This window comes from Lepisma saccharinum, chromosome 2 (genome assembly GCF_977018435.1).
Source record: "Lepisma saccharinum chromosome 2, izLepSacc3.1, whole genome shotgun sequence".
NCBI classification, from domain to species: Eukaryota; Metazoa; Arthropoda; class Insecta; order Zygentoma; family Lepismatidae; genus Lepisma; species Lepisma saccharinum.
In genome coordinates this window covers 17,929,499-17,953,076 of record NC_139230.1, presented here as the reverse complement: position 1 = coordinate 17,953,076, position 23,578 = coordinate 17,929,499, and the positions used below count along the sequence as shown (strand labels likewise).

Genomic DNA, 23,578 nt, shown 5'->3' with positions numbered 1-23,578 from the left:
CCCCCTGTAGCGCGTCGCTTCGGTCTGAGCACCCTTCCTTTAAGGAGCTTTCCGACCGAAGTAACAAGTAGCACGCGAATACGCCATATGAACGTGTCGTTTGCTGTTCGGACCCTCATGTGCAATGAATGCTATTTTACAGTCTGGAAGTGTGTGTCAATAGTGTGACAGTGTGAACATTCCGTGTCGCTTGTCCCATTGGTCTGAAAGTTTCCGTACACTCATGTCGATGGCACTAAGAAAGTTTTGTGGGATTCCCCTTGTCAGTTTCATGCAATCATCATTATCATCATCGCCGCGATTAGTTTAAAGCGGAAGAAAAGATACAGTAAATATCAAAAATGCAAATGCTTCAGTGTGTATATCTTTACAAGAAATGATGATAATAATAATGAACCTAAGTCATACACAAAATTTAGTTGCCAAGAGCATTCCACGCGTATTTTTTCTCCCGTATTATTAACGAAAGTATGACGATAACAGGACGTGGTCGACTGTCTAGAATGTTCGTTAATATCTTCGCGACCACTGTACCAAATATCATAGCAATTATCACATTCATAGAAATGCTTCATGTAAAAGAATCAGACGTTGTAGCGAAAACTCCATTTACTTCCATTATAAGCAGACGAATGCCATGCAGGTGTACCGACACCAGCGCCTCTAGCGGTATCATATTCGAATGGAATCAGCCAGAGATGCCAGAACAGTGCCGTTTTCCACACTACGTTATTCAAGGCGCTGTAGTATGGGGCACCACGACCTTGCGGTATCCCCGATCGACGAGACAAATACAGTACGGTGCGAGTTTTATTCTGCCCATTTTCGGTTGTCCAGTGGCGCCACTCGGTGGCCCATTTGTGAACCGTGTGTGGCGTGTTCGTGCGCTTGCTAGATTATATGGGTACGGCTGTGGCATTTGAAAGGGGCACAAGGGAAATTCCCCCCTCTCTGCGAATTCGCGGCACTTGGGAGAGGTGGAGACTATATACATAATCTATATCATATCCCGATCATGGGCATCGCCAGATTTTTTTCTTGGGTGGCTGAGGAGGGGGCAGAAAATTGATAAAACTTGAATAGTAGAAATAGTAACAATAACAATGATTAAATATCATGCTTATGATATTTAAAAAATAACTATTCCAAAATTATGATTATCAAATTCATCATCATCTTTGAGGAGACTTGATCCACCATAAGTGAATATCCAGCATAACTGCTGTTTTATTATTTTTTATGTTTGATCCATTTAGTATACTGAAAGTAAATGCATGGTTAACCTATTTTGTTAAGTTTTACACACCTCGTTCAAGAAAAAGCTTTAGAAGTTAGGAAGAAATTTTAGCCATAATGTTTACGATAAAACACTTTAATATTTGAAAATATTTTTTTGTTGTTTTTTTTGTTTAGAATAGGAAAACCTAAACTGGTTCCCGAATTTTACGTTAATTTTTTGCGATTTAACACATTTTTTACTTCGTTATTCTGTTCGAATGATAACTAATTGAACTTTATGTCCGTTATTAATAAAACAAATAACAAGCTTTCTGGCTTTTGTAACTTGAAATGAACGGTGCCAATTTCTAGGGGGTCAATGGACCTGTTGGACCACTCCCCCTTTCCGACGCCCATGACCTCGGTGCTTCACTGATTCATTGATTTGGTTATTTTTCTTCGCTTTTGGCTAATCGCGAAGATGAGGATGGTGATGATATGAAGAAGAGATTCTCGCAAAGAACGCCCATATCGAGGCCGGGACTCCTGGCGCCGTAACACGCTGTAATAACCACCCCACTACGGGATTCGGAGACTTTTTTTTTCGGCTTTCCACTTCTTTGTCGGCACTGGCTGACCAGCGCTTGAAGCAATCTTTATACAGTGAGTGTAAAAAGTGTTTGGACACTGCAGTAGTCACGTTAATAATGGATAAAAGTGGAATGGTTCTACCTCAAAATCTTCCTTTCTTGGCACAACAACGAAATAAAAATATCAAAACATAAACAATCCATGAACAATTCGTATCATAACAAAAATGCCACAAATTATGGGCACAGAAAGTCTTTGGACACTTAGTAAAAAACATTAAAAAGAACCTCTGTGAAACACGATCAAAAAAACCTGGACTGCCATACACGTACCACTGACCCCTTCAACCTCTGGGCTCGCAGCTGTCAGTTCGTAAGTCTCGGTACCGGCAATAGCTCTTCCTCATTGAACACGATAGTGCAGCATGGGTCCCGGAAGGACAGAGAGTTCACCGTTTTTGAACGTCGGCAAGTTATCCGGCTTCACAATCAGTGCAAATCATTAAGGGAAATATAACGCTTATCCGGAATTCCTAAATCAACAGTGCACGTGATCATAGATCGCTTTGGCGAAAGAAAAACAGTAGAAAATAAGCCGAGGAGTGGACGACCAAGAGTGCTTTCTGTGCAAGACGAACGGTTTATTTTGCGAAGTATCAAAAAATACCCCAAAACTAGTGCACCGAAGTCGGCTGCAAGCCTTCAAGACCGAGGTAAGCAAGTTTCCTCCAGTACAGTTCGTAACGTATGCCTACGAAATGCCTACCATGGACGCGTGGCAAGGAAGAAATTTTGGGTTAGTGCAATAAACAGAAACAAGCGCCTCGAATTTGCCCTATATCACCGCAATTACGATGCAGACTTCTGGAACAAGGTCATTTTTTTCGGACGAAAGCAAATTCAACTTATTTGGGTCGGATGGTAGGCATATGGTATGGCGGCAAAGAAATACAGAGTTGGAGCAGTGAAACTTAATCCCAGCTGTCAAACACGGTGGCGGTTCACTCATAGTATGGGGTCTTATGAGCGTAGCCGGGGTCGGCAAGTTGCATTTCATAGAGGGGACGATGTATCAGTACATGTACATTGATATATTGAAGAATAATTTGAGCGCTAGTGCTGCTCAAATGAACTTGGGTAATGATAACTTGTTTCAACAGGACAACGATCCTAAGCATACCGCCCTTAATACAAAATTGTGGCTGTTATATAACACCCCAAAACAACTTCACCCCCCCCCCCCTCAATCCCCAGATCTGAACCACATAGAAAATTTATGGAGTGTATTAGAGAAACAGATAAGAAATAGAAACATATCCAGCAAATCCGACCTAAAATTAGTATTGCAGGAAGAATGGAACGCCATTTCACCTCAGATTACTGCAGATCTGATTAAATCTGTACCATACAGGCTCTGGGCGGTGATTCGTGTCAAAGGAAATCCAACAAAATATTAAATGCTTTTGTTTTTGCAGAAAATATGAACAAGAATGGCAAGTGTCCAAAGACTTTTTGTGTTCAATATATGTGATATTTTCGTTATTATTGTTTATAGATGTTTTATTTTTTATATTTTGTATTTTCCTGTTATATCAGATAAACAAGTATATGAGGTAGAATGATGTTGTTTTTTATTACACTCGCCTACCAGCACCCACAAGCCTGAGCAGATCCCTTGTTTACTTACCATCAATGGAGTCCAAACACTTTTTACAGTCACTGTACATGTCAGCATCCCAAAGAAGGATGCGGCATTTTCCACCAGGCAGTGGCCTCGTCGACAGTCGCGTTTGTGGATCTTTGGTGTCCCTGTGTGAAATAACTTTTACTGAATAATCTCTTTAACCTTCTTCACACTATCGGGTTTGACTGGATCGGCAAGGAACAGAAAGGAATAAAAATCCTTCTGGTTTACATCAAGTTTTCCTGTATGGGGAGATCTTGTAACGTGATACTTTCGGAAGTACTTCTCTCCCTGCGACCTCAGCAAACCCGATAACTCAGTCAAATTCTCGTGCTGTAGTATGATCCGGGATGTAACCGGAGAATGTGAAAAGGCCAAATCAGGTAGTGCGAAATTGGTCTAATAGTTTCTCAGAAGGCAAAAGGTTAATACAATCGGTAGCAAAGATAAACATGGACAAATTGACCATTGCTATTTAATCTTTTTTCATTCTTCAGTCTACTTGTTTTTTGGAATTAAATTATGCTGAAGTAGACTTATTGTTGCTTTTCTTTCAAATTGGACATTTCAAAAATTATATTGAATGAGTAGGGTCAATTTGACTACTATTGTATTTACTGTTGGCTGTACGAAAAATATATATGGCCGTTATGGACCAGACAACATCCTGGAAAGTGAGTAGGGTCATCCATACATCACTGATGCATGCCATGACATGGGAAAAGGAACACTAGCATTCAGGGCACTTGTATACCTGCCAGAACCATAGATGTAACCATGTGGCATGAGCTCAAGAATTGTCAAAAGCGACATGGTAATTGGTGCCTGCAAGTTGGCTATTCCTTCTGCCAGATTTGCCAAGTTCCAGATACCGCATTCAACAGTGGGTGATATAGTAGTGAAATGGAAACATGTGGGAGTTAACAATACCCCAACCTAGGGTTACCAGATCGCTGTAAGGGAAATGTAGGACATGCTGTCCCAAAATGTAGGACACAACACATTCTCAATAAATAATACATATTTCCATAGAACACGTTAGAAAGTAGTTGAAAAATGACAATTTTCAGTTTTAAAAAAAAATTATTCTCAATGAATTTTTAAATGTAAGATTTCAAAATTTGCAATCATACTAATCAATGCACCTCTTACTACTTGATTTAAGTGGTACTTCTCAGAGGAGACAATGAAAACAGACAGTCAAACTCTTTGAAATTATAGGGACCAATACCAAACATTTTACAGACTTTATGAAAAAATAATTTCTCTCGTGAGTCTGTTGTGCTGATGGTAATAAAAGTACTCTCTCAACATTTGAATTATGACCTGTAATGGCAAACAAATATTCAGCAATTACCGTAATTTAAAAGAGTTCCAGAAATTTCATCTTGGGTAGTTTTTAGTTCAATAAAGGGGTTTCTACCAAAATAATACATCCAGAAATCTTGACTTTTTCTGGACTTTTCTAGACCCCTACTTAGGTAAAGTTGGAAATTAGTAATTAAGAAAATAAATATTTATTTAATGAAAATCCCTACCAAAGGGCCAGTTAAGATGAAAAATGAAGCTGAATTTTAGAAGATAATTATATCTGCTATCTCGTATTAATGCATCCTGAACAGTGTTTGGCATACAAGCGAGGCTTTGGCGTCTGGACTCACAGCCAGTAGCCTATAATCTTATGTGGCGATTGTGTCGGTTGTCCCTATATGTGACTATCCATTAATCCATCTTATCTTACCACCATTCATCCTCATCTTCGCGATTTGCCAAAGGAACAGAAAAAAATGAAGTAAAATAAACTAAATCAACTAATCGATAGCAAAAATTCTTGACCACAAGAATAATTTATTGCCTTTTTATTGACTTCTTGACCTTCTTGTTGATTTTTTACTTTTTCTTGACTGGTATACCCTGAATAACTTTGTTCTCTATACCCCCTGCTTTACAATCAAATTATATTGAATAAGAATGGGCAACACCTTGTTCCATCAGTATAAGCCCCAAGTCAAGAAATTCTGCTCAGGCATTGAACAGTGACGTTATCAGAAAGTGGTCCCAAAACTTTGTTCATTAATTGCTTCCGTTTTCCCATTTGTTTAATAGCAGTACAAACTTTTTTCTTTTTGTGCAATGACTGAATCAAAATAAATTTCACTTGAGTTTGGAAGCGCAGTCTATAGATGTGTAACTCGCATAATTTTTTTCTGTTACGTATTTTGCTAATTATATTATGTGACGCTCAAAATGTAGGACATTTATGATATTTTTCAAATTCCTCCCGGATGCTGGACATAAGGCTAAAATGTAGGACATGTCCAGGAAAAACGGGACGTCTAATAACCCTACCCCAACCCAATGATCGGGACTGTCAGTGTCTCTGACATGTTGTGGAGGTGGATCATCTGACTTCATTACTAATAGTGGAGAGCTGCTTTTGATTGGCACTGGGAAGTTCTGAAAGTGATCTTGCTGTCCACCAGAAAGTGGTTGCACTTTGATTCCATGGTCTGTGCTCACACCCCTATGACCTCTACATGGAATACTGGACATCGCTACAGTGGTGCAAACTATGTCAGAAATGGACAGTGAGAAGCATATCAATACATGTTGTGCAGACTAAACAGACATGTGGGAACATGGTGAACATCACTTACCTACAGATGTGCTGACTGAAATTTTGGACAAGGTGGAATTATAGTGTAGGGCTGTTTTTCATGGTCCACTGCTTTGTGTAACTTAATCCATGGGAAAGCCTGTCTGGCTAATATGCACAATTCCATGCTACCTACATCATGGGAAAAATTTGGAAATGGCCCTTTTCACTTTCAGCATGACAGTATTGCAGCCAGCCATTAAAGCAAAGGCTATAGGAAAAACTAGACTACTTCTCCTTAACTCTGGGTATTTAACTTTCTTCGTAACAATCAACTTGTTTCGGGAAAAGCAGGTGACCACTGCATATATAACTTAGTATCAGTGTTGGTGCACAATCAAGAAGGTCCCAATTTGATTCTAGATGGACACACTGTAGTAGGGTTTGGATATACTGTGGCCTCAATGAATAGAAACTTTGCAACATTGCCCTCTCCCCCCATCCCTTTGCAATCAAGAAGTTCTGGATTCAATACCTGGAAAAGGGTAATAAGAATAATTGGTTCTGTAAAATTGTAAGTCCAAACTCAGTTATCATCTGGATAAAAATAAAGCCAACACTGTTCTATCAGATCTCCATGCAGTTCATACTGGTAATTATTATGGTCACCAGCTCCTCCTAACCAAACTAATCTGATGCCACATTATAAAGTTTTATTGATATATGACTTGTAAATATTTCCTTCAATTGCATTTACATGCAACAGATTACCATCCCAGATTTTTTATTTTTTTTTATTTCGTTGTTGCATTTATTCACAAGAAACTTAGTTTACAAATATTTTATAATTTACCTTCTCCATGGTGCATGGTGGATAGTGTAGCTGTGTCAAGATAATTGTCAATTGACATTAACAATAACAGTAATAATAAATCGCACATAATGCACATAGTTAAGGTTGGCAATGGTAACACAAATTATCTTTTCTATAACTACTTTACTTTAACATTGTCTTTTTTTATGTATTTGTTCTTTTCCAATAACTACTACTTACTTGTTACTACTAACATTTACCTTTTACGTTCATGTACATTTTTTGCTTCCAATTTGATGTCCCTTTGTTATTTACTCATCTAATGTTTTAAATACTGTTTTCAAATGTGTTTCCTAAAAGTGTCAGAAGTATTTATTTCTCTCTTGCATTTGATTATTATTATTATTGACTGTAAGCAATTATATTTTTAGCAATCTTTTTGCATTCTTTTTTAAAAATTGTTAATTTAATTTTCCATTTGTGCCTTGAACAATTGTTGGCTAGTGTATTATTAATGGCTGCGGGCTAGTGTACTGCATTCGTTCTCTTCAGTACATGTGTGACATGACATTTACAATCAGAAACACAAAATTACAGTGCCATGATATGAATGCACAACCCTGTTCAGTGTTGCAAAACTTCTCGAAACACATGTGGTAATAACTCCAGAAGACTGTGAAGGTTCCTACATTCATGAAAGCTGTTGCTAGTGTTTCTACATTCTATCCACACCAGATAGTCAATGTTTATAATCTCTGGAAACACACAATTAGGAATCGTAAAGAATTTCACTCTTCCTAACTTAATGAGAGCAGTTCCTATTATTCCCTACCAATTTTAGCCTTATCTAGCTCTTCAAATGAGGACATGACAGTAAACATGAACATGAATACAATGCAACTGCATTCTGGTTTGTTATGTATGAGTTTGTAGCATAAAAGTTTATTTTTGATACGCTAAAGCTATCCCAAATTAGCTTCCCTATATGCAGTTTTCTTCATTCTCCATGTTAATATTTGTTTTCTTAATATGCTCAAACACACAACTGCTTTGTGATTCCAAAATTTTCTGTGTGTAACAATAAACTTCATGAAATCTCATTAACAAAATAAAACAAAATCTTATGGCAAATAAATCATTTAAGAGGGCAATATGATTGGCATTGTGGCCTCCTATTTCCACTTTTCTTAACTTTCCAGACTGAAGTCAACAACTTGTAAGAATACCTGCCAAATTATCTCAATTTTAACGCTTTTGTAACATGCTAATTGTCAATATATTATGTGTATCGATATGGCACCCAACCTAATTCTGTCATTCTTGCTTAAGACAATTGAAGTTGAATAATTAAGTTGGTTTTCTTTACATTTGAATATCAACTACATGCATGAGGTTTCATTTACTTTCACACAACACACATTTGATTACTCTTTGGAAATAAATAATAACATGAGGAAAGAGTTAATGAAGGCTTGGCTGGACCTTTGGCTTTGGCTTTTTTCGAAATTTCCTCTCCTTTCCAAAAAAACACTATGATATTTCAAAATCTGAAAAGTTGCATATGCTTAGAATTCCTTCTAGAGCATTCACATGAATCTTGATGTGGTTTCCTTTTGCGTAGATGTTCTCAATAGTTTCATGGCTATGCAAGCCTATTAAACTATTAATACCTAGACAACAGCAAAAGCAAACCACAGAAGATTCAAGTGAATGCTGTTGAGGGAATTTCTCAGGGTTTGGAATGTCATAGCAGTTTTTTGGAAGCAGAGGAAATTTTGAAAAAATCTGCCTTGACATCAGCCAAAGGTCCAGCCAAACCTTAAAAGAATATTTTCATATATCGAGTACATTTAGGATGTCTTATGAATGTTGAGCATTAATAATGTATGCTTTCCATATTTATGGGACTGCTGTAGTGGGTGGGTGGGTGCTGTGAGTGTTGAACTCGCAAGTTAGCCACCAATGGTTCTGTGTTAAAATCCTAGCCTAGGCATGGGTATATTTATGATTTTCCCATGTGGCAGTGTCATCTATATGATCACATTTAAACTGAACAGGTAGAAAAAGGACCTAAAATGAGAAAATTACAAAATACAAGTTTTTTTTTGTATTTCTGGACACCAATATAGAGTTGCCACATTAACGGGTTATTTTTTAATGTTCTTCTGTATGTTGTTGATTATTTTTTTTGTCATATTGCTAACAGCACATTAGAGCATGTACATTATAATTCCTGTTTTCTACTTTTAGAGTTTTGTGTTTTTAGTGATGTTCAAGATGCTACTTCCATTGTCAAGTGCATTTTCACTGGTAATTATTCATGGCATTCCTTATTAATTTCATCTTAAAGTATGTAAATATTGTACAAAACTTTGTTGTGCAAAAAATATTTGTTTTCATCAATATATTATAAAGATCAATGCTCTTTATCTTACCCTTACTTTCAGGACCCCCAGGTATGAGTCCCATGAACCCACGGATGAATCCACCAAGAGGACCTACAATGGGCCCTATGGGTCCAGGAACGTATGCTCCTGGAATGCGTGGTCCCCCTCCAAATAGTACATTAGGTCCAGGTGGCCCTGGTGGCCCAGCAGGACCTGCGGGACCCGGGGGACCAGGAATGCCTCCTATGTCTATGGCAGGTGGTCGGCCACAGTGGCAACCAAACACATCAACAGTAAGTTATCAATATATGCATAATTAAGTGATTTTTTTCTAATGCACTACTTTTCATTTGAAATATTTATTTCATTTTAAACTTAGTCAACTACCAACATTTTAGTAATATTTTATTGCCTTGTACAAAATATTTATCTGAATTATGTTAGATATACTATTCTTATATTATTTTACATTTTGGAGCTGTATCCATGCCTTGCAAGATAACCAGATGTCCAAGATATTTGATTTTGTATTTTTTGCATATACCAATTGTTTGGTATTCCCAACTTTAGTATTTTGAAGAAGCAACTGCCAAATATATATATATATATATATATATATATATATATATATATATATATATATATATATATATATTTATATTTGAAAGAGCTGCCTGCAAATTCCATTTGTAATCTTAACAAATGGAGAGAGAGAGAGAGAGAGAAATAAATAGATAGATATTAAACCCATTGTACAATTTGATTAAATAATATATGTCTTTGTTTCACCTAAGATTGCAGTGAGCATGAATAAATTATAATGTGTAGGGGTAAAGGGTGTAGGTGTTAGTAAGAACAGTCTTATTCCCAGAAAGTATGGAATCTAATATGTATTACACACAGGCATGGTGAATGTTTATTAATAACAGTACTTCAAACTTTTCCTTTTTTTCTCAAAAATTTTGATTTTATAATGTGATGATGGTAATATGATTGTGTACTGCAGCAAGATATTTTGATTGATGAACATCCAATTACAAAATAAAGCTTGAAGACATCAGAATATTATGATCTTGGTTGAAAATCAAGCAGACTGGTTATGTTTATAATTAATGTCAGACTTAATCACTGTGAAGATAATATACATGAAATATATAGTTTGTAATTTTCTTGATGTCACTGTAATGGTATGTAAATTTGAGTACCGTTAAATTTTTTGAATTTCCATTTGCATACTGAAACAGTGAATTTTCAATTTAATTGTATTACAAAATAATAATCTGAACAGAATCTGAAGTTGATAACTTAACCCTAAATGACTTGAGTTCCATGTCATTAACTTACACCACAACTTTCACCTTCCTATGATGAGTAAGTTGAGAGCATAAAGCAATGATGCTTTTATTTGCTCACATTTGGAAGGAGATTCTGTTAGTTTTAATTTGTGCCTAAACTTTCTCTTCATCAGTAGCACACCTATCAACAATGGGTGTCTCAATCAAGTTTTTACATTATATGCTTGTCTGCGAGTATAGATCCCCTCTAAAAGAATTCTTGGACATTTGAATATGCATTTCTGTAATTGAAAATCTTAATTAAATATTCAGAATTACTAATTTGGTTCTTCTTTTCCTACAGCCTATGAATTACTCATCGTCGTCTCCTGGGAACTATGGGGTAAGTTACCTTAACTTTTTCATTTAATAAATACAATAAAATATTTATATTATACCATCTAAAATATTATGCATGATGTTTCAGACGACAACTGAAGATGAATAGAAAAAAACATACTTTATCATTTGAATTTGTGGAACACTTTCTTTCATCATAAGATTCAAATAAAATTTATTCAATAATGTGTCTGACAGTGTTCTAGATAGTGTAAAATAATGCAAAGATGAGTTCCTTGGTTAAAATCCTGGGCAAGGCATGAATTTTTGTAATTTTTCTTCCATTGTGTTTCATCTATTCATCATTCTTACTCAGTGTTGCAATTTGCTAAGGCTGGTGAAGAGCAGCATAAAATAACAAAAAATAAAAGTGAAGCTGAAAATTATGTCCTCTCAAATGTTGTCACGCAAAATTTAGTTTGTGTATGTATGTTAGTTCATTGTTCATAAATACAGATGGCAACCTATGCATTAACCTCTCCTGTTTTTAATGATGTCACATTTATTGTCTCCCATATATTATTATCCTTTGTAACATGCAGTGTGAGTGAATTTCTCTTTTTTTTTTCTTGCTCTCTTCACCAGTTCAATTTTCACTTCAGTTCCTGTTGTATGAAATTGAAATATTTTGCTTTACAAGTTGCATTGCATACAAGTATAATTTGCATAGGTTGTTTGTTTAGTGACCAGCAATAACTTCATAAACATCAAATATATTTTGTGCATACTCAAGTAATTTGTGCAATTAAACATAAAATGTGTAACGTTCTATTTAATCATGGCTCTTATTAAAGTTTACAACAACCAAAATGTGTATGCATTTCTTGACATAATCTATATATGATTCATCTGTATGTTGTGTAAAGTATTAACCTAAATGTTTGTTCAGAAATCATATATGACGGGATATCAAAAAGTAATTTAATAATTTTTTTACAGCCAAACTGAAATATACATTTTGAAGGTTGAACATTACTCTACTTTTCCACATAACATCCATTCACATTTATGCATTTGTCCTACCGTGACACCAATTTTTCAATGCCCATGCAGTAGAAATCGTTTGGCTGGACGTGTAACCAATGACGCATGGCTGTCACAACTTCCGTGTCGCAGCTGAAGTGTTTGCTGGCAAGGTGTTCCTTCAGTGGGCCAAAAGTCTGATGGGGCCAGGTCTGGACTGTATGCTGGATGCTTGAGAATTTCCCAATGCCAGGAATTGACTTTTTGCGTCACTGATGCAACCATATGGGAACGAGCATTATCATGGAGAATGTTGACCTCCTCCAGAGATTTTGTTGGATGTTTATGGTGCAGAGCAGCTTGTAGACGATCCAGTGTGGTACAATATGCAGCAGCATTTACAGTTGCTCCTTTTACCCCAAAATCAGCAAGAATGACACCCTGGCTGTCCCAGAAAAAAAGCAAAACCTTTCCTGCAGACTGGGTTGTCCTGAATTTTTTGGGTGGGGTCGAGTTTGTGTGTTTCCATACCATACTCTTTGTCACTTTCATTCAGGGCTGTAATAAAAAACCTACGATTCGTCCCCGGTAACAATGTGGTTGAGAAATGCGTTTCCAGCCCTATGGTACCAGAGCAAATGCTCAAGACTGTATCCCATACGGTCCTCCATATGCTGTGGGGTGACCTGTCTGGGGACCCATCTCGATGCATGGATGATGGTGTATGCATTGCCATATGAAATGCCCACTGCATCCACTGTTTGAATTGTTGACCAGCAGTCCTCCTGAATCAATGCCTCCACAGCGTCAACATTGCTCTGTGTGTGGGATGTGTGAGGCCATCCAGAACGGGGTTCATCGAAGACATTTACATGCCCTGCGTTGAACTTTGCATACCAGTTACAGACATTTGTGAATGTCATGCACGTGTCACCATACACTGCACTCAACTCACGGTAGATTTAAGGTGGTTTCTGTCCCATTTGACCACAGAACCCGAATCACACTCCGTAGCTCAACTGTGTCGAACATCTCAAGCATAGCTGCCATTTTGAAACAACTGCCTCTCGGCGTGCGCAAGGTGCTCACACCTGCCATCTTGTGGAAAGATGGCGAAATACATGTACCGTACTTCCAAATGTATATTTCAGTTTCTGTGAATACATTTAAGTTTGGCTGTAAAAAATTTACTCAATTACTTTTTGATATCCCCTCGTACATTGCATGGAAATATCAATATATCATGAGCCAAAATTGTCTAGGAGAAATAAATTACGGCTGATGGACAAGTTACCTATCATTGCAATAGAGTGCAAGTTTTGTCTGCATCAAACAACCAATTGATTATTTTGTAATGGGCTTCTGTAATAGTGTAAATACAAACATGGGTGAAAATAAGTGTTTATTGTTGATTTATTTTACTGATCAAATTTTTAGAAAAGTTGCACAGTTTTACATTGTAGTAAAGTTTTTCGTTCTGGCTTCATAATCTTCAGTGCATTGTAAACATTTTAGTTTCTGTTCACTAATTTAATATTTCATAAAATAACTTCTTTTACTTGCATGCCTGCATTGGTATTTTATTATGTCTAATTTGATGAGGTGTATAGTAAATATATACATTAAATATGAATTATTGCTGTAAACCAGTCAAATTTTCAGAATGTGCTACTGCATCACATTAATGTTATGGCTTGTGTAGCCAAATTATGTGGTAATCTTAAGAACTGAATGTGTGCTTATCTAATGATTCAGAAAATATATACAGTGTAACCTCGATTTTATGTTTTTGAGAGGACCAAGGTAAAGGAACTTAAAATGCATGAAAATGTAAAATCCTGGAAAATTTTATAGCAATTTGCTCTATTAGGGACATGAACATTGTATGTAAAATCGGGGTTCCACTCTATTAAAACGGAGCTCTCCTTGTAATGTGAAACATTAAAATTAATGTCTGTACATTGTCTTTCAGGGTCCTCCTGGGTCCACAGGGCCTCCAGGTCCTGGTACACCAATTATGCCAAGTCCACAAGGTAAGTATTTCTTGGTTCGTGCTATTGTGCTACTCAGAATAAAGCTTAGGATCACATCAGCAGAATATTAGCATAGCAACTGTTAGCTCTACACTTGAAGCACCCAGTGAGCAAAACTAGTTTGAAGGAAGTGGCATTTGTGGAACAACCACATGCCTTAGCTTTTAGTTCACAAAAGATGTGGCTGAATTCATGTCGTAAACCACAAAAAGTGTAGTACACCATCATTTAATTAGGCTTACAATGTTGTATTTTTTCAAAAAATCAAAAGTAGTTCAATGTTTTATCATATTAACGTAAAAAAAAAAACCTTGTATGATTTCCAGCCATGTCCTTCTTGCTTGATTGTGTCAAATATAATTTGTTAGTCATAAATGGTGACTTGATAAACACTGAATGGATTTTCAGAGTAATAATAAGCATATAACCAATCTCATGATGTACTTTGAGATATAAAGGGATGGGAGGGGGGTCAAGACATTACATTTAAAAGTTTACAAAGTAACTTTTTAAATTCTTAATATTTATTGCATGGCATGTACAGCATGTTGTACATAATATTCTTGGAAAATTGTTGTCTGCACAAACACTATTCTTAAGCACATTCATGGTTTATAGTCTGGAAGTTGAAACAGTTTGGAAGAATGCTGGACGTCATCTTTCGTTTGTATATTTTTTAGACATATATGTTTCAATATTTTTCTCTTTAAACTTGTCTTGCCAAAATTTATCATGTACGTATTCCCATACTGCTCCAGTATTAGGAGGAATGTTTTCAAAACACTGGCGACAATAAGCATTTTATGTCAAATTGTTTAGACATTGGTTTATAAGTAACTAAATTCAGGAGAACTCGCACAAAACTCAAATCATATGAAACCTGAAGTACTTTTCCTACTTGTCTCACGTGGCTGGAAAACTATAGAAGGTATTTGCTTTTTGGGTGCAGGTTTATAATTTATTGTTATTGAGAACACATCAACTAAACAGATATCCTGACCTATCCATGCAAATTTCATGTTAGTTTCAGAGCTTCTTTCGTACTTTCATAATTAGATTCCAGCCTTAGTGTGCTAAAAATAAATGTTATTAAATAAACAGTTTCCTTCAGGCTTTCCACTTTTAGACGCATGCTGATGTTATTAACAGCTTCCACTCACTCTTGTAGTCCATTGCTTTATTGAGATATGTTGAAATTTCAGCATTGTGTATTGTCATGTGATAGTCAAATTGCTTCAGTATAAGAACGCACGGTACTTTTATTTCTGTGCAGCTTGATAAAAATCATCATTGTTGACATCTGTTGTGCTGTTCTGTGAAATAGGGAAATATTGGTCCCTAAGAGCTTGGTTTGCTAAAATTCGTAGCACTCATATTCATTTCTTTCTAGGTTCTGTGGGTCCCTATTCCCCTGCTAGTCACAGAATGCCTACTCCCAGTCCTGTCACAAGACAAGGTGAATACAAGACCATAACCCAAAAAAAAAGAATATAAAAAAAGGACAAACCAAGCTTACATGACATGCCCAACTTTTTTATGGAGCTTACTTTCTAATATATATATATATATATGTGTGTGTGTGTGTGTGTGCGTGTGTAACAAAATCCCATGCAAATCCAACTAGTTCTTTGCTTTCTTGAATATTGGCACTGTATTTTTGCAATAGGTAGGGCACTTCATGTAAGGATGATTTCTCCATCTAAATTGTGTAACAGTTACATGTGTATGTGTGTTAATGTACATGTGTGCGAGTGTGTGTGCGTGTGCGTTGTCTTTTGTATGTTACTAAATGCAATAGAACAAATTTTTCTAACTTTTTTTATGCATGCGTATGGACTATTTGAATTTTACATCCAGTTCATGTTAAATTATCATTTTATTTTAATGTAATATAGTAGCAATGTTAGAATATGCTTGCCCAGTGTTAAATATTGTGTGCATGAATGCATGTGGAAAATAAATAAATGTTTAGCTTAATTCAATAGGTAAGTATATTACATGGGTATCACTGTTTCTCCTTTCTTTCTCTTTGTGAAGCAACTTGTGTTCAGGTGAACAAAATTAAGTAGTTGTCTGTTTAGATGGAGAATTATCCATCTTATTTATTTGTGATTTTTTTATTCATGGCCTTTTTTTCAATCAAGAATTTCAGCTTGTATTTCTGTGCCAAGAAAAACTAATTATATGTGTGTGTAATAAGAACTACAAAAGCATGAAGTACTGAAATTCAGAATTAAAGTATTCAAACCCCATGTACGATAATTCTTTGCTGATAGAAAGTTACTAATACCTAACTATTAAGTTTCAATTAATGAACGGGCAATCAGGAAACTGTTATGCAGTGCAAATAATATTGGAGAGAGGAATCTTGCATATTTCTGTGTGGACATCATTGTGGGAGGGCTACATATTTCCCCCTTTCTTTTTTTCTTCTTTTCTAAATTTTAGCTACTGTTTTCGTAGATCTGGCCACAAAACAGCAGTTATCATCTTGTTGCTTCAGTATGTATTATCTGATAATTAGGCAAGAAGTGTATCATTAAAAATGTACAACTACTACTTTTCCTCAAAAGATGCAACATGCTGTTGTCATTCATTAAATGACTGGTGTTCTTCTATACATTTCATATTGAATATCTTAATCTTGAGCTTTTATATCATGTAAGTGGTCCTGATCCAGGCAAGCACCCAGGTATTTAGTGTAGACCCAAGTTCATGAGAATCCCTCAGGAATTTCTCAAATATGAAAGACTATACTTCCATTTAGAATGCCAGATCAGATGACACTGCCAATGAATGCAGGGGCCATTCGTTGCCTAGTGAAATGCTGTGTGGCTGGCCTATGGCTCTAGATGATCTGTAGCAAGGGAGTTGTTTTTTGTCAAACCAGTGGTATACCTGTTGGAAATTTTGAAACCAATTTGCTATAAATCATGTATTTTAATTAACTCCCACAAGTATGTGCTGAAATTGCATTTAAAACATGATAATGGAATTGAATTGATTTGATTTGGTGTTTTAAGTCCACTTTATGCACAGTAAAGCTAATTGGGACTGGACCTACAGTTTAAAGTGGGATCCAAACTACTATGTGCCTCCACTGGGTATCAAACCTGGAACCCCTTGATTACAAGGGGACTACACAACCACTGTGAAAACATGATAATGGATAAATGTGTTTAACCACATGACACTTTCTTTAGCAGTCAGTAACAATGTTGAAAATGAATGCATGTTAAAATTCAGTAACAAACTGCCATGCCGTTTTTCCAATATTTTGAGCTGATTCCTTAAATCCTTTTGAAGAAACGGGCTTCACATTAGAGCTTTTATATCATCTTGAATTGTGCTTATAAATATTGATATGACAGGAATTTCCAGCACCGAAAGTGTATCTTCTTGTTGTAAATAAATAAGAAAGAAAAATAATTTAAGTACAGCAGTAAGAATTTGTATAATATCAAAAATTCTTTATCTTCGCATTGTTGTCTGAATTTCTAATTCAGTATCATGTCATTTAACTTAAGGAAAAAAGGAGTATTTGCTGTTTTTGTTAGGATTGGGACATGTTAGATGTATTTTCTCATTTTACTTATTCTGACCATTTTGTGCAGCAACACCACAAGCTTGTAGCATGTGCATGTATCACTTGTATATTTTGTATTTGCTTGTATTTCACAACCATTAAATAATCCCTTGCCACCATTCCATGTCTTCAAATTAAGATCTTTTCTTGCAATACCTGCAGCAAGATGGTTGTTGAAATTCCTGGAGCAGATTTAGCTTGATAGACTTTTCTTATTGCAAAACAAACATGACCTCACTTGTGCTGTGTTAAAACTATGGACTTTATTTGAAACCTTTGTCATACATAATGAAGCTTGTTAGGCAAGTCAACAAAAATCTTTTAACAGTTCTCAAAATCCAGCAATACTAAGAAGAATATTCAATGTGGGACTGTATAAAATAATGTTTTGTGTGAGCTCTTTAATATATATTTCCATTGAGATTTTATCGAACAGAGCATGTCATAAGCATTACATGGCGAGGCATAAAATAGGATATATATTTTTCATTACTTTTAGCTTATGTAATGTGGTTTATTAGTTGAAGTTGGGTAAAGTCCTCCCCCGAACACTTAAAAATGTGACAGAGAGAATTATGACTAAATTTTAAAAAGAACTAACTTATTTTTTTATTTTAAATGAAAAGGTATATAAAAACATTAAATTCTACTATCGCAATATGCTTCCAACACTGCCAAAATTTGACTTTTCGTGAACATCCCATTTACATCATCAAGCAAATCAAATCACTTCTCCTTTTTGCCAGTTTTATTTTTACCTGATGATGTGATTGGGATGTTTTTTTCTTTATGAAATAACATTTTAAACTTTTCTTTTAAAAATTGTGTGGTGTTTATGCATTTCAGTCTTGTTAATACTTTTTTCATTGTATTTCACAGCACAAGGGCATGCAAATGCATTTATCCTTGAATTAATAATTGTATAGTCAGAATTTTGGTCTGGACTCTTGTCACATTCTTTTAAACAAACAGTAGAATTTACAAAATGGCATGGTGCAGTGGTGTTTTATTGTGGATGTGTTGAAGTGTTGTCTTCAAAAATGAATATTTAACCATGGCAGGTTGCTGTGGATTCAAAAGAGAAAGAAAAGAGAGACAATATTTTAAGAATAGTACTATTATGACTAACTTGTATTACAATCTTAATCCATATTCAAGATCTATCCATCCACTTTGGTTTTGACTTTGCAGTAAGAAGGTAGAAAATAACAGTAGAAACAATCGGATAGAGTAGAAATGTGATTCTGTGCAAATTTGAGGAAAATGATGTTAAATGAATCTTAGTCAGGGTAAGCAAATTAAAATTTGTGAATAAGTATTTAACGTTGAATAACCAATTAATTGATGCATGTATATTCTTCTGGCCAAACCTGAACTTAATAGACTAAGGAATATTTGAAATTTTGGAGGTCAAGTTGATGTAAATGAATCACAGCATCAATTGTACATGCACTCCTGTAATTAAAGACTGTATGTGCATATATTTCTATGTATTATATCATATCAGAGTAACAGTGGTCTTTCATGTATAGGTGCATGGACAATGTAGCAAATTGCATTGTTTTGAATACTTACATCACAATTCCTTGTGCTAATATTGCATTACATTTATAGTTTCCAAAACCAGCAAAGAGCTGTATTAATGTTCTTTTGGAACTAATTTTTTAGGCATTATATTTCATTTTTGAACTTTCTAAATATCAGGAAATCGGTGGAAGTGTCAACTTGTAATGGTAAGTCTTCATTAGACAATGTAACTGTAAGCTTGAAAAGTACAAAGTGAATATGCTTTTTATGACTAGTAGAAAAAGTTGTGGTCAGCTATCATTAATGGATTCTTGTGAGGTTATTTTTTAGTGTGCACTCTCTCAAAAGCAATACCATTGAATTTTCCTAATTATTGAATGAATCCTTTTGTCTAACCGTGAAGATGAGGATGGTTAATGATAAGATGAGATTGATGAAGGGACAGTCACATGACATACGTGGAGAGGACAACATGAGCCCTGCAGAAGATTATATTGGCTGGTGGCCCAGACGCCATAGCCTTGCTAGTTTGCAAATGATAGTCCAATGTGTACTATGTGGAGGAGAGGTTGACATTTGGGTGTCAAAGAGTCACCCCTTTCACTCTATTGGAGGATTAAAACTTCAGACAGTGTCACAATAAATTTCCTTTTACCAGACACATTCTACTTGTTCTTCTGATTGGTTCCTGATAATTAAATTAGAAGATGATGCCTGGTGTCATGTGAAATGATGGGAAGTAAGTTGGCTCTACTGCCTAAGCTTCCAAATCAGTCCTGGTTCACCACATTTATCGGTCCGTTTATAGATTTTGTGGTCAGTCATTTCAAGTCCTGGTGAAACTACAGTTTTCATGAAAATGTCTACTACTTTACTGAAAGACATGTCTAATGAACACTTAACCAATAAAGCATGAACTTCAGATAAGCCAAAACAAATTCTAGTGCAAATATTTTTTTTTCATTTTTCAGAATCAAATGTCTACATCAGGTACCAGATAATAATTTAAAATAGGATAAAATCGAGTAAAGCAGGACTTATATTTTATTTTTTGTTGCTCATTTCAGACTCCTCCAATTCAGGTGGTGACAATATGTACACCATGATGAAGCCTGTACCAGGAGGAAACATACCAGGAGTAAGTAAAATGCTATTCTTTTGTTTGTTAGTTTGTATGAGTTTCACATATGTAGTTGTAAAAATGCTCATTTAAAATTCTAGGCAATATCATGGTCACTAATCAAATTCTAATGGATCTTTCATGTTTATTGCTCATATTAATATTATTATTAATAACATCTTGATTTCCCCTGCCATTGGAATTGGTAATGTGCATCTTTCTTCATTATAATTTCATAGTGTAAGTGAAAAATTTTGCAAGGTTTTGCTACTATTGGTATGCTTAATGAAAGATAATGAATGTGTAATACCTGTAAGAATTTTACATATCTTGTAATTTTTTTTCTGTGTGTCAAAGGTTATGCACACTGGGCAATCAGGTTGCAGCAACCAACCAGGATGTTGCTATCTGTGAAAACTCATGTGTCACATTGAAAAATGTGCATTTCGATGTTGCAACTAAATTGGTTGGTAATGGAGACCATATAACAGATAAATTCCCAGTGACTGTAAGTTGTGACCTGGTCACCTAGTGTATGTAATTCTGAGATCTCAAACTTTTATTGAAAAAGCATCAAGTAAAAAAGTACAGTATTTTTTTTTTCTAATCCATTATAAGATTCTCTTCGCACATTAATTATTCTATGCATATGTATTGAAATATGTTGCTTGAATTAGGTAAAAGTCATATGTGTATGGTTTTATGCCTTAGTAGATTTTTCTGAAAGAGGGGCTAAATTATATGATGCATTATATTTGAAGTATATTTTTGAGGAAGTGGAGAAAGGCATGTCCTGTTAAGAACAAAACAAAGGAAATAAGAGATGTCAAAACTTATGTCAAATCTTTCACATATTCAACATCTGTGAATGTGAAAGGAATATTGTCCTTGTCAACATACACCACTGCTACCCAAGGTTGCTATCACAAAAATTCAGAAATATCAATAAGAAAGTGTTGTTTCATGTTTCCCTGTAGATGGCAGTAAAGTTAAAGGCTCTTACTAAAACAGGCTTCAACAGCTATTGTCAATAGAGAGCATCGGAGCTCAGTGTTCTCAGAGTATTGCACTGGACGTAGGCATGTATGTCACACTACCATTTATAAGCATAAAATCAAAATGTGTTATTTACTTGTGTACAGTGAGTATATACTTGTCAAAGACAACATGTCGGTGGCAACTGCCCCCTTCTTCAAGTCAAGAAGTTGGCTTTATGAAAATCCACAAATCTTCGTCATTTAGAAAGGATATAGGTTTTTACGTGGACAGGTTGAATGCTAGGATAACAAATAACTAATGACCACTTCCAGTCAACGTGTTGGGGTGTAAGGGGTGACCTTCCACGTAGTACACCCAAATGTCAACCTCACTTCCACATTAGTACACCCTGGACTGAAGACTAACGAGGCTCTGGCGACTGGCCCTATGACCAGTATAATTTTGTTTGTATTGTCCTGTTCTTTTGTCCTTATGTGTGCTGAGTGTTCTTTGCAGCCTCAGCTTTTAACAAGTCAGAACATTTTAATATTTTATGATTTTAATTAAGCAACGATAGAGTTGTTATGTGTAAAGATAAGGGGCTGGACCCCGTATAGTGTGACAGGTGCAAAATAGCCTTAGTGCTGACGCACCCAAAATTTTAAAATCAAATCAAATCAAACCAGTCAACATGTGAATTGTGATCGGATAGTAACACGGGTTTTAACATTTTTCATATAAGTTTTAAGGGGTTTCAAAATGTGGGAATAGTCCTGTTTTAGTCATTTGTTATCCTAGCATTCAACCTGTCCACGTAAAAACCTATATCCTTTCTAAATGACGAAGATTTGTGGATTTCCGTAAAGCCAACTTCTTGACCTGTAGAAGGGGCAGTTGCCACCGAACGTTGTCTTTGACAAGTATATACTCACTGTACGTAAGTAAATAACAAATTTTGATTTTATGCTTATATATGATAGTGAATAAGTCGCACGCATCCAAAAATATGAATCAAACTACCATTGGAATGTAATTTTTCAGATGTGCTTGTAACTGCTCATTCAAAGAGTGAGGATGTGAATTTGATTATGGTGTTCTAAAAGTAGAACTACATGAGTTTTGGAACAGTGCCTTGCAAGTAAGCTAGGCTTGTTCCTTATAAATTGTCTTCTCTTGATAAACTTGCATATAAATTGGCAATGTGCAGTTTCCAAATATGTCTATCTGGTAATTAAACTAGGTTCTGTCTTCAAGAGCTTAGGAGTCAACATGTTTTTCTTCTTGCACTATAAACACTTGACTAACTTGTTCTCTTTTATTATTATTGTTATTATTATTATTAACCCTTCCAATATGATTGATGTAGACAATCACAGTATTCTCTAAGAAATTAAAATACTGACTCCACTACACATATCATCATATGAGAACCAGAGGAACATAACTCCAAAAATGCAGCTTTCGGTCTTCTTTAAGAAATCTCCTCTTAAGAGCTAGCTCTATTTGGAGTCAGTGATAAAATGCAGTCACATATCTCCAATTTACTGACTTTTTTAGAGTTAGACATATTCCTAAGAATACATTATTTCCTCTCCTGTAAATTTGATAAATTGGAGTTATGTCTGTCTGGTTCTCACACAACAATATGCAGTGTGGTGTGGTACTCAGAAGACAACCACTAGCTAATAAGTATAGAAACTGTAAAGGTAGTGCTCAGTGTACTTTCTGAAGTGAGGAGAGTAACGTTACTAAAGTATAATATATACTGAAACTATAACGAAAGTTTGGTTTTGAATAACGTGTTACATTTGGGGATAGTCTCTCACTTCTTGGGGAAAATTATGACTCATAAGTGCATTTGTAATGCCTTAGTTGTTCATACTAACCAATATATTGAATTTTGCAATCCAGGTGCCTGCATCAATCACTTTGATTGTTTTTACCAAAGAATTATTGCATTTAATCAATATCTTTTACCATTTTTATCCAGTGAAAAATTCAGTTTAATTTCATGATGCTCATCATGAATGGCCAGGCCGTTGTTTTCAACAGAATTATCTTTCTTTTGCAGTACAAAGGTTCATCCACTTTCAGCTGCAACCATTGAGTCAGAAGAGCAACAAAGGTTATTTTGTATATTACTGTAGTTTCGTTAGTTACTGACTTATTCACATGCAAGGAGTCTTCACATACCCCTTAGTCCATCAAACTTGAAGGTATAAAGCAGTATCATCTTACCATTTTTAACTGACTTGAGAATGGAGATCGTCTGTCCCTAGCCATGGTTAGAATACCCATGGGAACAATTAACAATGCTAATTGAAATTTTTTGCCCACTTAATGTGTTCTTTTCTATTATTTCACCCCTTGTAGTTTTCAGGTTCTTCCAAGCTGTGTTTGAGTGCAGGC

General features: G+C 35.5%; 1 protein-coding gene across 10 annotated transcripts in view; it reads left to right on the top strand.

Moving 5' to 3' along the window:
* The window catches only part of Ssdp (Sequence-specific single-stranded DNA-binding protein), a 294,147-nt gene that overhangs the window by 260,588 nt on the left and 9,981 nt on the right, over positions 1-23,578 (top strand). For 6 of the 10 annotated variants that reach the window (XM_083117116.1, XM_083117115.1, XM_083117120.1 and 3 more), the window contains 5 exons: positions 9,350-9,582; positions 10,928-10,966; positions 13,898-13,958; positions 15,349-15,414; positions 20,139-20,209. In XM_083117116.1, the coding sequence (XP_082973242.1) occupies positions 9,350-9,582; positions 10,928-10,966; positions 13,898-13,958; positions 15,349-15,414; positions 20,139-20,209 (470 nt within the window). The remainder of the gene's footprint in view (positions 1-9,349; positions 9,583-10,927; positions 10,967-13,897; positions 13,959-15,348; positions 15,415-20,138; positions 20,210-23,578) is intronic. The other 4 variants (XM_083117122.1, XM_083117123.1, XM_083117117.1 and 1 more) reach the window with 1 other exon arrangement.